The sequence below is a fragment of the Strix aluco genome, chromosome 4 (genome assembly GCF_031877795.1).
Source record: "Strix aluco isolate bStrAlu1 chromosome 4, bStrAlu1.hap1, whole genome shotgun sequence".
NCBI lineage: Eukaryota > Metazoa > Chordata > Aves > Strigiformes > Strigidae > Strix > Strix aluco.
In genome coordinates this window covers 108,425,427-108,441,204 of record NC_133934.1, presented here as the reverse complement: position 1 = coordinate 108,441,204, position 15,778 = coordinate 108,425,427, and the positions used below count along the sequence as shown (strand labels likewise).

The 15,778-nt window shown below is 37.9% G+C and overlaps 1 protein-coding gene across 8 annotated transcripts in view; it reads right to left on the bottom strand.

Moving 5' to 3' along the window:
- Positions 1-15,778, bottom strand: part of NRXN3 (neurexin 3) — a 1,036,510-nt gene that overhangs the window by 104,291 nt on the left and 916,441 nt on the right. For 4 of the 8 annotated variants that reach the window (XM_074824850.1, XM_074824853.1, XM_074824851.1 and 1 more), the window contains exons 4-5: positions 14,551-14,640; positions 7,969-8,276 (exon numbers count right to left, since the gene is read on the bottom strand). In XM_074824850.1, the coding sequence (XP_074680951.1) occupies positions 7,969-8,276; positions 14,551-14,640 (398 nt within the window). Of the gene's footprint in view, positions 1-7,968; positions 8,277-9,589; positions 9,650-14,550; positions 14,641-15,778 lie in introns of all 8 variants that reach the window. The other 4 variants (XM_074824855.1, XM_074824852.1, XM_074824856.1 and 1 more) reach the window with 2 other exon arrangements.

Sequence of the window (15,778 nt, the reverse complement as noted above, 5' to 3'; positions counted from 1 at the left end):
TTTTAAGAGCTGTACCATGACAGACATATCTTGCAAATCAGTGACAACTCATCCCACAGATGAAAAAGAAACTTCTGTTTCTGCTAGTTAACAACACCATCATTCTACAGAAAATGCAAAGCATTAATTAGATGGTTTCAGAAAGCGGGTCTGTCACAACAGCATGGATGTGTTTCTAATTTCTACACATTCATTCAAATATGAGCTAGGAAAGGTAAAAGGTACATTCCCACCTCTCAGCCAGTCTTGTAAAAAACCCCAAACAAATAAAATGGAACTATATGTTCTGGAAGTATTTTGGAAATGTCTACAACTTCTAGGCATTTCCCTGAAGTATATAAATAGTGAGCAGAGCAGATATGCTATAACAAAACGTGAGCCAATCCTCCAACTATATTTGAGCTATAAACATTGATTGTACTCCATTTATTTCTAAGCAGTTGCTTTTGCAGTATTGGATCTCTTCATCATATATTGTTGCTGCACAACCATCCTAGAACAATACACTTGTCCTATTCTTTCATTTGGCTTGTGATCAAATGTATGGTCAGCTATAGTAGCTTTGGTTCCTGAATACTGTATTAATCAGATTTTGAAAATAATCTTCCACGTGACTTTCAGGAATCCTTTTTGGCAGGGCAAATTACATGTCCAAATACACAAAGGGATACTATGCCCTGAAAAAAATGTACATACTGATGTTATTAAGGGTACTTTCTGAGAAATGTATGCCTGCCTGCCTGTCTGAAGAAGGTAGGTATCAGTTTACTACAGCTGTTATTACAGCTTCTTATCTTTTTATTACAGAAAAGGGCATGTTTTTTGGTCACCTAAAATCAAGCAAGTATTTCAATAAGTTCTTGATCAAGATAAAAAAATTCATCAGAGAAAATCTAAAAAAGTGCTGAAATTCTAGAAACGTGCTAGACCAGCCCCCCCTTCATATACTGGGCCAAATTTTTATGTCCAGAATTCACAGTAGAACAGAACTGGGTACATGTCAAAAACACCAGCTGAGATTTTGCCGCAAATCCTAAATGATTGCCAGATTAAAGGCAATGTAAATTCAACCTTTATAGAAATGAATTAGCTAACTTGGGCCTTCCGTAAACTATTGGACTGAAGAAATCAAAAGACAATGTGGGTCCCAGCAGAACACACAGAGGAGTGGCTGAAGTGACTACTTGACAACTCTACTATATAAAAACAGGTTATCCAAAGAACGAGTGTAATCTTTATTTTGAGAAACCATACTATGTGTCAACTTGTGGCACTCAAGTTTGCCACACCCATGTAAACAGATCCCTCCTCTGGAGTCATGAAAGGGTAGTCTCCATTTGGAGCCGACAGTGGTTACTAAGTTAAATGTTCAAATATCACTAGTGATAATGTCAACAAATGACAGAGTACACCAGCATATGCATGGGCTGTTTTACACATTACAACATTATTACTGTAATTGTGCTTAGCAGAAATACAAGGCTTATTTCCATCATCACTACTTGTCAGCACCTGGGAGCGTAGGCTGGAAAAATAATATTACAGTAAAATCACATTCTCTTTTTGGATGGGTACTGAACTCCTCATTCACTATGGCACTTCCAGAAATGCAGCACACCTGTCTTCTGCAGAAAGTTAATGAAATGATGAAAATATAGGATTATATTTTAGATTATATGAGTTTTATAAGTAATCTGAGTATCCTGAATGGTACATCAATAAATATAATTTAAACACACCACAGCACTCCCCCGTCTAATACTCAGTTAAAACTTGGAAAATATTTTTATCTCTTTCCCATATAGAACATTATCATATCATATACATGTTTCTGGCTAGGTAGCTATTACATTACATGCAAAAGATTCTGTATTTCAGTGTGCACTAAATCTATTTCTATGCTACATACTTGTGAAGTATTTAGAGGTCATTTGGTATTATTGAATTAATCACTCTGTAAGCTACATAAAAAATGGTTTGCATGAAAATTTTCCATCCCACATTTGGATTCTTGCTTCCAAATTCTGCTTTATTTCTCTGCCCAAACCACGTTACCATTTAATCATCACAGAAGAGATGTGACTGTGAATAAGTAAATGCCATTTTGTGAATTTAATTTCAGCAATTCAACTTTACCATCTCACTCAACAGGACTGTAGTGCAGGAGAAAGGATTCCACTCTGAAAGATGGTACAGGTCAGGGGCTTTGGTCTCTTTAAGAAAAATTAGTTGAGGAACAAGCAGAAAAGGAAGGATGAGTGCCAGACTGCGAAATTCTCAGCAGTACCAATGGGGCAGTGAAGTCTGTCTTTAAAGCAGAGACTCATCAAAAGCTCTTTTTTCATTAGAGCTTTGCAGTCTTGGGATGAAAATGTCACTAGTGACTTATAAGAAGCAAAAACTAAAGGCCAATTTCTTCCCCTCCCCAAGTTATTATCTATGAGTGTAAAAGAAAGTACCTAGGCAAGACCAAGGGTGAGACAATTTTATTTGTCTTAGCTGACAGTGAAAGTCTAATTAGACTGACAAATCTTCTGTGCTATTTTCCTTTGTGATATGCACTGTAAGAAAGGATTTAGCCTGGAGCTGCATGTTATGGAAAGACATTAATCAAGATTATTGGACCTTCAATAGAAAACACAGTTAAAGGCTGGGAAGCCTAATGGTTAAAAGAAAAGGTTGAGAACCTTATTCTGAGCCATGTCGATGGGCTGGACTCTCCATAAGGATAATGGGCAGATCCCCTCTTCTATTCTTTAGAGAGAACAATCTGCATATTATATATCATACACTGTCATTCTATGGCTCTAAGATCATAGCTGAAAACGTCCACAATAATTTATTCTCGTCATCTCCAAGCTACAGTTTGAACAGTTTGGCAAGTGTCATTATCCTCATCCCAAGAGGCTGAGGCATGCACTGGATATGTAACAGAGCACACGGTTTCTGTTTCCTCATGGAATGCATAACCAGAAGTCCATCTGTCCTCCCAGAAGTGTCCTGATCTCTTTTTAACAGAAAACTTTCTGTGATTTTGGTCTTGGGACCCCAGCCATCCATGTCATAGGGCAGACATATTAGGGGCCTGCCCCAGGTCAGTGGGCCCTAGGGCCTCCGGAACTTATCTGGAGCAGTCGTCCTTACGGACCCACACCAGCTGGAATCATATCTTGGATTCACTGAACTGAACACGTTTTCAACGGAAGACTCATGTATCACCATGCATGCTTTTCTAGACTAGCTTTACTTAGTAATTAACTTCAAAGATATCTTTACACAAATCATTTGAAAACTGAATGACCCATCTGTGAACTGGACAGAATGTGCCACATGAGAGCATATGGAGAGGCTCCTAAAAAGCTTTGAGCAGTGACTAACTAAATAAATTCTGAGCATATAAGCAGCTGACATGGAAGCAGAAGCCAAGAGTATGAGTGTCACTTTAACTCTTTTTCACAGAAGTCTCCCAAACCCAGAAATCCCTGAACTACTTTGCTAATAATTGAAGCTGTGCTTTAAATCAAGAAAGAGAGACACATGGGATTCCAGGGCCTTTAACAATTGCTAATGAAGTAACCCTGTGAGAAACATGGCAGCCTTGCAAGAATACAATGTGGCACAGTACAGTGACTCTCATCTAATAGCAGCCTGCACAGCATGCTACTGTACCACACACAAAAGCTAACGGCTTGTCTTTGAGGCCTTCATACGGTAACGTGGCAAAGCAGAAATCCCAGAGAGAATATTATTATCGAAGGAGAGTCTGGTGTGTCGAGGCCCTGAGACCAGCAGCAGGAATTTAGTACAACACATGTCACTTCTGAACAGACTGTACTTAAATCCAGAACAAAACTACACGTGAGAAAGTCAAATCAGCATTTCTACTCAGGGGCAGCAGAGCACAAGCACCATTTGCAACTCACTGAAATCAACACGAATCGAAACTCCTTTTTCTCCCTTATTTTCAGCTAACAGAAAAAGGTCAGCTCTTGTTATCTTCCTTCAAGGCCTCTTTGAAGGATATTTGAATCACAGAAATGTTCCTATCAGTATAGCATACAGTCATACATCTCAAGTGTTTCTCACTCAAATCCTGCCTGTCCTCCACTGATCTGAGTTTCACTGCCTTGCAGAAATGTTATTATAAATTTTAAAACAAAATGAAGTTACAGAGATTGTAAATCCTAATACCATTGCCACGAGGTATTTCCAGTAATATTTTTCACTCAATTCCCTTTGTCTTGGTTGTTTGTCCAAGACTAGATCCCATGTCTGAGATCTTCACAAATTGAAAAGCATGTCATTGTTCTATGCATATACCATGTATTTTTAAAGCACTTAATTTTCCCAGCTGTTTAGTCTAACTGTGCTCTAAAATACTTCTGGCGGTACTCAGACTATCTAATTGCAGGAGGTATCTTGGTGTACGTTATGAGCTGAAGAAATCTTTGCAGTTATCATGCTCTTCTGTATTTCCTAAACAAGTGATGTGTAAATCTAAATCCTACTGAAATTTCCCTGGATTTTGTATCACTGGGATTACAGATTTTATATTCTGCACAAGCTTTATATGCATTCCAAAAAGGAGAAGTTTTAGTTACTTATATATGAAAATGAGTAATACAAATAGCACAGATAGTTCTAATACAGTAAGAATAATAATTCTTTATCCTGATTCTTGCTATTTTGCATTAGATGCTTTACTTTTACTTGTATCATGCTTGGTATTTCTACAATGGGCCAGAACCCTTCTGAACTAAATAGCGTACATGTGCGGAATAAAAAGTACATTTTGAACCCAAGGAGTCTGAAACCTAAGCACAAAACAAGGTATCACAGATGGATACAGAAAAACGGATAGTAAAATAAAAAATGTGACAATATTGATTGGCTTGATAAACAGCTGCCTTAGACCATCAACAGCCTAACCTCTGACAACTTTTTGGCACGCATCATGATGAAAGGAGGTTTCCAGTTCATGGGATTGGAAAAATAACCTGCTGTTGCCTTGTGGATGGTACCAGGAAGCAGAAAGATTCTGATTAAATCTAAGAAGTGAGAAAGAAATGCTTGAATTGTGCTGATCAGAATGGTGAGAGAAGAGGCTAAACTGTGAATAGTGTTGAAAGTAAAGAAAACCTGTTTATTTCTGAACAGAAAAGAGAAGAGAAAGCTGGAGCAAGGTAATAGCTAACTGTATTTGTACCACTCATAGCCTTAGGTAGGTATATTTTACATTCCCCAAAGAACAAACTTGTTCTATTAGATTTTTCCACCACTTAGATCCGAAATTGTAAGCAGGCTTGACAATGGTGATGTTGAACACAAGCAAGATGAAATAACCATTAGACATCTGAAAACCACAGCTGGAGATACTGACCAAACAGAAAAAGACAATTTCTTCTCACTTTCACCACCCAAATAACGCAACTTAAGCTGACAGAATCAAATTCTACCAAGAGTATGGAAGAAAGGTGAGCCATCTGTGCTGCGACAGCAATAAAGTGGCCTGATATTGAAATGCTGAAAGTTGTAATGGAGGTACATATTGACCTTTATCTTTCTTTCAGTGGGTAGCATGAAGTGTCAAAGACTTATTGCTTTAATATCAGCTGAGATGAGGTCATTTGTTGTGGTGCATGTGTATGCAGGAAATCACTGCTCTTACATGTTTTTAGAAGCACTTTGACATTTTATTAAATCTTTTTGATGCTCTTTCAGCACACAGGTCTCTACAGGCTGAGTGAACTGCCATGTAGGCTAGGCAGGAAGCTTTCCGGAAGAGCTCCTCTTCAAGTAAGCCAGGGTCACTTCCAGCTTGACGCAGCACATAAAGATCCAGTGCTACTCTCTGCTACAGTCCTATAGCTAAACACAGTTCTGCTGACTTTATAAATTATAGAAAATCTCTAATAAACTAACAAGAGCAGGATCAGGACCACAGAATTTATTCTTCTGGAGATGTAATTGTACAAAGATTTTATCTAAAATTAGAGCTAGCCACTGAGAAGGAACTGTAATTCTTTCAAAGTTTATGACAAATAGTGACCAAACCTGGGGTAATTGCCCCTCATTTAGCTGAGACTTTATAAATCACCTATTGGAGTTTGAGGCTAATAACTCAATCTCAGTCCTGCTGCCAGCTGGAGTTACAGACTACCAAAGGGGGCAATGTTAAACCTTGGCTTGGAATTAATTAGTCTGATAGTTGTAAATTCCACTGCAGCCAGATGTACCTCACAGAATCACAGAATGGTTGTGGTTGCAAGGGACCTCTGGAAGTCATCTGGTCCAAATTCTCTGCTCAAGCAAAGCTACCTAGAGCTGGTTGCCCAGGACCATGTACAGACACCTTTTGAATATTTACAAGCATGGACACTCCACAACTTCTCTAGGCAACATGTGCCTGTGCTCGGTAACTCTCACGGTAAAAAAATGTTTCCTGATGTTTAGAGGGAAATTCCTGTGTTTCAGTTTGTGTCCATTGCCTCTGGTCCTGTCACTGGGCACCACCGTTTTCTTTATACCCTCCCTTCGGCTATTTGTACACATTGATAAGATCCCCCCTGAGCCTTCTCTTCTCCCAGCTGAACAGTCCCAGCTCTCTCAGCCTTTTCTCATAGGAGAGACGCTCCAGTCCCTTAACCATCTTAGAGGCCCTTTGCTGCGCTCTCCAGTAGCTCCATCTCTCTTTTGTACTGAGGAGCCCAGAATTGGACACAATACTCCAGGTGTGGCCTGATCTCTTACACAATTCAGAGGATGATTTTTGTGTTTTCTTATCCTAAGTGACCAAGACTAGATAAAAAATAATGAGAATGGTCATGTATATACAAACACAATCCGATTAAACCTTCAGAAGCAGTCAGAAAGCAAGCATGCAACTTGTATGATTACAGACTTCTAAGTCCTTGATTTCATTAAGGTCTTCTGTCCCAAGCAGCAGAAATTGCTTCAGGGAAGCAGATGGAATAATTTAAATTTCTTCTCCAACTAGACAACATACCTTTCTCCGAAGGTTTAATAAAGGTACACTCTGATCAATAATCACTTACCAGTGTCTCAGCCAGTGTATACTGGTGTCAATGAAAGTATGTTGATTTCTACAGGATTAGGTTCTGATATAAATAAAGACTGTAAACCAAATGTTTGATCCTAGTTGATAACATGAGAGTAGGCCACTGAAATAAATAATTTTCAAAATCTGTTCCACTGCTGGTTATTTACATGATTCTTTTCTTTGCACAGACAAGGATAGCCCATTTAAGGTGTTTATTTCTAATCAGTACCATATTCTACCACACAAGTGGTTCTAAAACCATTGCATTTTTAGAACTGAAAACACTACATTGGCATAATTAAGCCAGAATATCTGAAATTCATTTTTTTTTGTAGGAATGATTTTTACCAAAGACATTGGAACCGTTCTGTGCTGGAACATCTACATTTTGCAAGAAACTGATCTTGATAGCGTTCCTTTAAAATTTTCTACAGGAAGGCTATAAAAGGAAAATGAAAAATGGCTCTACCTGGAAGTAACGCTCCATTGCTTTTCTCCCCATTATGAACTTCACTGTTGCATCAGTAGATACAGTCATAATAATAAATAACCATACACCCACCCCTCATTAAGCTTTGTAACTCTCTTAGGAACACATTTCCCCACATATGGAACTGCAGAAACATAGCTAAAATCATGTTCTCGTTCACATTGGGGCAATCCTACTTACATAAATGGGGTTGCACTAGAACAGAATGTGTACATGTGCCATAATAATTCATCCAGCTGTTTGCTCACCAACACAGGAAGACAATATTTTGTGATGATTTACCCTATACAACATTACTAAAATAAAGAGTTCAATGGAGCATGATTCAGAGAACATGGCTCCCATTAACTTACAAGTGAGCAGTGAAACAGAAGACTAAATAGGAACCCAAGGAAATGCAGAAGACTAATTGACTCACCTGGATGCTGGGTGGCGACCGATTTTTTCGGGTTGTAGTGGTGGCCATTGTAGTTGTGGTTTCCATGACTGTAGTAGACATTTCTGGTGGCACGGAGGTTGTGGGTGTTGTTCCCAAGATGGAAGGGACTTCCCCAACAAGTCGGACACTTCCATTGATTTTAATGTTGGGGTTGTTCTCTGCTGCCATGTTCAGCACTTTCAAGCCATTGTAATAGAGACCGGAGAGCTGGCCTTGGAAGAGACGCCCTCTGTCCTTCCCTCCTATGGCTATTTGCGCCTGGGTGTTGAAGATCGTTAACTGTCGTCCTAGTGAAGGGGGGTGAATAACATTATTGCCAGACATTTCCTTCACTTTGCATCTTACACTGAGTCCTGGCCAGAAATGATGGACAACAAAGAAGTAGATTCATTCCTGGTAGTGTTTATGATGACTGTAGAAATACAGTATGGAAATGTACTGCCTAAATCTCATTAGTAAGGAAGATTAGCCTGAGAGCAAGAATAGCTAAAACTGAACTTTATACTTCAGCATTCATTGACGTATCAAAACTCTGGAGAAGCTGTGACTCAGAAATTGGAACTCTTTTAGAGTTGGACCCATTTTAAACTACAAATAAGGCTTCAATACGTGGCTGTATTTCTACTATCAGTTCAGATTGCAGTACCTATCAAGGTTTAGCCCATAAATAAACCTTGTATTTTAACTGGCCAAAGGACAGGATTAACTCATAAAGGCACTTCTAATAATGCAAAAACCTTAAGGGGTGGCTTGAGGACAGTAAAACATCAGAAAAAATTGATGGTAATATAAGGATTGTGTAGGAATCTTAAGCCAGGATCAGTCATGATCTTCCACCTGTAAATTTTGTGTTGTGAAGATTCACAAATCTAAACACAAGAAACACCGAATGCAAACATTTGTGATGTCTCTGAAAGAGCAAAGTTTTTGAAATAGCAAGAATAACATAGTGCTTCAGATGGTTAAGCCCCAGAATGCCCTACATGTGACTCTCCTTTACAGACAGTGAAATTCAAATGTAGGCAGGTTAAGTGGTTTATTCAAGGTCACACCTTGAGTGTTAGGAGTGGTCTAATATCATATGTAATGAAAAATGTATTTATTAAAAATGAATCTAGTAACAATTGCCAATTCACCTGGTTTTGCAGGATAGTTAAATCATATTCAGCCTGGACTGCTCTATAAATACTGTTTATGTCCCAGGCTGCACTAGGTTGACTATGTTGAGAAATAAATTGCTTCACGCAGTGCAAAGGCAGTGCCTATAATTTCACTGTTCCTCAGAAGATTAGGGGCATGCCACCTGGAATCTCTTGAATTAACAGAGAACCAGACTGGGCAGAGCTCAGAAGGGTTATCAGTGCAGCATCAAGTCAATCATCATTCAAATATCTACTGTCTTTTCCCATTTTTATGAAGTTTGCAACACATGTCCCCATCCCATTCCCACTCCCCAGTTCTCACTCAACACTTTCTCTTTCTAGTCAACCCTGATGAGAGGTGCAAAATGCCACCATGTAGCAAAACATAGCCTATAACCCACTGCTCATTCCTTCACAGCCAGTGGTTAGAGTAGATCAAAATATGAGGGGGAGCTCACCAATTTTGGTGGTCGTCGTGACGGGTCTCGAAGTCAAGTGGTGATGCGGTGTTGCATCATCTTATGGTAACAGGATGGACCATGGGAAAGAGAATGGGGACAAGAGAAGAAATGTATCTGAAAGGAGTTCCTGTCCCCAAAGGGCCCTAGCTAACTAAGCAAAAGTGTATGGAAAGGTGTAACATACGGACATGTGGAGGTGGGCTGCACATCCCTTGTGCTCCTCACCCACAGGCTTGGAAATGAAACACTAGGACTTCATCAGGGTGGAGTAACTGCATTGATGAAGAAATGAGAAATAAAAATGGAGGGTATCCTTCCCCTGGAAAGTGTTGAAACACCTGATGCGATATTCTGCATCTCAGGAGGTTTTAAACTTACCAGAGGCAATGTATGTCTATTAAAACATCAGCAATCATGCACTGAAGCCACACATCCTCAGCATGTAAAAACAGAGCTTTTCCTCTTCTCTATGAGGAAAATAGGATCCAGTAAAAATGTCAAAATATTCAGCCCTCTCAGTCCAGCTTCTATCTGAGCTAGCAGAAATGGTGGTGTACACTGTAGAAGGCCAAACTCTTGTCATATACCATGTCCTCAGAGTTCCCTTTTCTTCCCTGTCCTGTTGTGCTTTGGATTTTTTAATGGATATGCTGCCAGTTCTTTACTACACCATTTTCCTTTCTCCTCATGTCTTCCCCCCCTCCAGTACTATATTTCTTTCCGTACTGTCCCTGCCCCTATGTACCAAGACATTTCACTTGCTACTGTTCCCTCCTTCCCACCTCACTCATGATAGAGTGCCAAAAGGCAGAGGTGAGATGACTAAAAAACAGGGAGTTTCACTAATCTTGAGATACTATCCCAGAAAATGGAAGGAAGGTACTGACCATTCAAAGTTTTCCATTTCCATTTTCATTCCTTTCTCCCCTTGAATCAATAGTGTATCTTTTTTACCAAAAGGAAAGGGGGTGGGTGATGATGAGGAAGGAGAATTTTTGCCATTCCAGCTAGGAGAGCTCCCCAAGCCAGGATAGAAAAGGGGTTCCCTCACTTTTACTGGAGGATTACAACTCTGCTCACGATGTCATCTATTCTCATAGCACAGCTTTAGACATGTCTGTCATATCTCTTGCTTTACTGTCTAGAATGAGGAGTTAGTATAATAAGGCTGAAAAAAAATCATGTCTCCACTTCTGGGCCTTCATCTGCATCTTCCAACACTGAAAAAAAGTGTACACCAAGGACGTGGCCCCACTCCAGTAAAAAAGGAACTTCGATTGTGGGTTTTGGGGTCTTCCTTGTTTGTTAAGTGGTCTTCCAGTCCAGGATTCATTCACTTCACCATATGGTTAATGCTGGAGACAGCACTGGGACTAGAACTGCATTTGCTAAAAGAACAATCACGTGTTGGAGTCACCTACAACCTGTCATTCCTCATTCTTTATGATGGTGTACACGTGCATGAATAAAGACAACAGGGAAATGCATATGTAATGACATAAAACTGTTGAGAGAATATACACTTAATTCTGGCACTGTAGGTCTCCTAATCATTCTTTTGATAATATGGATCTTAAGTCATTACTTCCCCTAAGTAAAATTTATGTGGCCATTGAATTTTATTGAGGAACTATTTACATTAGTAAATTCTACTAGGTGTGTAAGGGGTGCAGACTTACAGTCCTTTTCCACAGAGAACTCTTCCTACTGCTATTTTAGTGTCATACTGGAGAAAAATGAAGAGCATATTTTAAGTTTCTGAAGGTGTTTTGTAAATATTCTGAATAGTTCAAGCTCTTGTTTCTTTGTTTGCTCTCTCATTGACTTCTTCATTTGGAAAACTGAATACCAATTAAAAATATCATGGAGAAATCTCAGTGAAATGTAACTTTTCCATAACACTAGAAGAGATTTGGGGCCTGACTTTGCAAATCCTAATTCACACTAATAGTTCTTGCTTCAAAAGTACAGTCACTCACATCAATGAGACCTCACATATAAGTAAGAGAGATTTGCAGAATTAAGGACTTCCAGGATCAGTCCTTTTGATGAGATGCTTCTGGGTCTTTATTAGTCCATCCAGTTGCAGAATAGGTAACATCTATGCCTTAGCAGACACCATGTATTCTGCTAAGGAAATCTGCCAGTTTTATAAGTAATTAAATTGAACAATTCAGCATTAATACTTCTTTTTTTACTCACATACATAATCTCAGTGAAGTTAATAGTGTTTAATGTTTTGCTTATTACTCATATAATTCAAGATTGTAAACCTGGATTCCTCTAAAAAATATTTTAAACCAATTTATAAAATTAAAAAAAACACCAAAACCAGTAATGATGCCACTTCAGAAAGATGTTGTGTTATATTTGTTTTCCAAGAATGAACTATTTCATTATTATGAATAATGTAACAGTGGTACCAAAGGAAGACCAAATTTATGGCATTCAAAAATGTCAGTTGAAAAGTGTTTCATCTTACCTCACTCAAGACAAGAACTCATATGGACAAGACAGCTATTCTATATGCTGTCTCTTTGATGGATCTATCTATTCCTCCATCCATCAGTTCATCTTGTTCCATTTTGATAGCAAGATACCCTTTCACTCATCATCTTTATAAAGTCTTCTGACAGAAGGTTTCCATGCTGGATGGATGACCAGATGGATGAGCAGCTTGGTGAACAGCTAGGTAAATTACTCATTATTTTTTAATTTGAGTGGTACCTAAGTTGCTGAAAATGTGTATCTAATATGGAACGAAGGAACAAAGCTATATTGTCTCAGATGCTAGACTGCACAATGTCATTCCCAACACAAAGTGTAAAGACTGAATTTCCTTTCACTTTAGTAAAAACATGGCTCTACCCTTCTATCCTGAAAACATCCAGTGCTTTGAAAGTGTTTGAATGCTCAAATATTGTCTCTTTTAGACCCTTCTGCATGTGTGACTGTCTTTTCACGAGCATCAATATCCACAAAAAGTAGACTTCAGTTCAAAACTTCAGGATGGCTTACAAATGAAAGTGCCTTGGCATGCTTATAAGCTCAATCTTGGAGAAGCAGTGAAATAAAAGATTCGGTGGAAAACCAAAAAGGAAAAAAAAATCCAAAACAACAAAACCAAAAAGGAAACAAAGGTGGGTTTCTCAAGCACATGAAATGCATCAAGGAATTAGACATGCATCTGTTTTAACAAAACTGAGGCAATCATCATCTTTAGTGTTAAAGGGACTTTAGCAATTCAAACTTACCAAAATTATCCACTTTTTAGTGTTAAACTTTATTTATTTATTTTAGTTTGATCTTGTAAATTAACAGGGCAACCCACTGAGACTCAATAAGCATTTTCTGTATACCTTTATCTTAAAATTTATTTACAATTTAGCTGAATTAACTGTTCCACAAAACTCCGGTGGTCAAAAAATATTTCTGTTTTAGTTGCACAAATATTTTGTCTTACTTTTACAAATACTTTAGCTTCAGTTATAAACATTATACCATTCTAGAGCATACCTGAAAAGTGGGCAACACTGTCAGCTCTCACTGAAGACAATGGGAACTGAGTGCACAACACTTTGCAGGATCAGACCCTTCACATAAAAGTATTTTGACTGTAGTAAGCCACATCCTTTGTGACCTTAACTTAATTCATATTGGCTAAATCAATTAGTTAATTCAGCTGAGGACAGAAGTTTGAAACAGAACATAAATTATATTTTTCCAATCCTACAAAACATTGGTTTTCCCTCTGAAAAAATTGTTAATAACCATAGTCTAAGTCAGCACAGAAAACGCAAGATCTGAGCTCAAAGGTCACTCTTTTTTATCAGCAGTACTTTCTTAAAAGGAAACAAGAGAAGATTGTGTTCTGCTTTTTCTAGACTTCAAGGCAAGGACTTATTTACAGAGTTGGTTTTTTTTTGTTTTGGGTTTTTTTTTTTTTTTTTTAATATCACTTTTAGTATAGAGGGAGATCTTCCTGACTTAAAGTCCACTGTATTACCAGAAGTCCAGCCCAAACCCTGCTGAAATCAGTAAGAGTTATTCTGTTACCCTCAACAGGCTTTGGAATGAGCTCTACATCCAAGATCTTTTTTTTTTCCCTCCAAATTCCTGCAAAAAAACCATTACTGTTCTGACACAAGTCCCATTTCAATAGGTCATGGAGTGTATGCAGAATTCTCACTCAAGCCAGCTGGACTTACGCACGTTAACAAGTCGTTTGCTGAGGCCAACCCAGGCAAACCCACAAAATTAAGTAGCGCTGCCTGAGATTCACTTAGGGAAGAATTTTACCCATAACTTAGACAAATGTATCATTGGAGTGTTCAAACTGTACTCAAAACATAGCATAAAAGCAACAGAACAATCATCTTTCTCTGTCTCCCTCACTGTAGTTTAAATGAAAATGTTAAAAAATGTTTTCTTTACAACATTTTTAAAAATCTTTTAATTCTCTTAATACAATTAGGAAAACATAGCCATAGTGGCTAATCAGACTAGTGAGAAAAAATAAACTTACAGGAAGTGGTTTAACAAGTACGTTTGAAAATTTTTAAAGAAAATTTTGATAATAAACATATAAATATAGTTTAAAAACAAATCGAAATAGGAAAACCATGCAGTGGTTAAATTGCCATAATACATGTTGTTGTTATTCACTCCTCTTTGTGTTGTTTTTTTTAGAAAACGTCTCCTGAATTTTTGCTTGTTTGTTTGTCATTACTATGATAGCAAGCTTAGAATTTCGTCCCTTTAACTGCATTTTAATAGCAATGTATTATAGCATGATTTATCAACATATGGCAGGTGGAAGCTGACACAAATTATAATGAAAATTAAAGCAGTCATTTATGCAGCAGGCGATTATCATTTAAGAAACATTTATTTGCAGGCTTTAAAAATGAGGGTTTAGAATCAAATGGGTTTAAAATGAAAGTTTTAATGACTGTTACCTTTTTCCTGCAGCCACTCCTCTACGGGCCGGTTATATTTGAAGGGGATTTTCTGTTTTACCATTTGGAACCGTTCACTATCAGTGTTGCCTTTAAAGTTTAAAAAACAGCTTAAAAACAATCTGAAAAGTCAATGAAATAGTTAAAACATCCTAGATTTTTGGGTTTTTTTATGACCTTATTTAGCTACAAATAAATAAATGCGCGTGTGTGTACACATATATATTTGAAAAGAGAGCGATTTATCTTTAGTAAAGTGGAGAATAGTCATACATCCAATTGCCTGAGGTTCTGGAAGGTCAAAAAAGTTAAATCCTATGAAAAAGATATCTCAGATGTTCCTCAGAGTATTTGTTTACCCAAATCGGTTAGAAGGCATGTGTAATTTGTCTGGGACATGAGACCTTGAGTGAACTCAGTGCCATGAGTTAAAACATTCTGATCAGACTCTAGGTCTGACTTCAGGAGGACATGGCACAATATGTCAGTCACACAAGCACACAGTATTACTTCAATAAACCTTGCAGTAGTAAAAGATGTGTTAGCACTAGAAACCCAGTAAATAGAAAAAAATAAAGGAGGAAATTATAAGAAATTGATGCTGAAAGGATGTAATACAAGTAGTTTTAAAAAAACTAAGAGTGAGTAGATAGAAAAAAAGGGAAGTAAAATTTAGAAAGAGGAAGAGCTGTTAATTAAGGATATGTGAAGGCTTGTGTCCAGTTACCAAAGACTTGGGCCTGTTGCCAGAAGAAAACAGAAGCTTAGAAACTAATTTAAATGAAAGCAGAAATAATTACCCACAATGTAAATTCTGGCAAGTGCAGTTCCATTGTTCCGCGTTGATGGATAATAGAATTATACAGTAAAGTGTGTTTTGGAGGAAAACTCTTATCACTCACACAGTGCAGAGAGGAATAGGATTCACACAAAGTCTTTGTCCAACTTCCCTGGCTACTGAAAAATTGTACAGGTCAGATGGGTTGGGCCAAACTCTAGTAGAAAGGGCCAGCTCAGTTTGATGGTGTTAGGAGTGACAGTAAACAAGGGCCATTGTTCTGCTTTTTTGTTTTCTTCAGCTATAGTCACTTTCTGACTTCATGTATTGTTTTTATAAAAACTCTTCAGTCAGATAGGCATAAAAAGAGTGTATCTTTTACAAACTTCATTATAATATTGTAGAAAATCAGAGTAAGCCCCCAGCATACTGAAGTAATGCTACCATAAA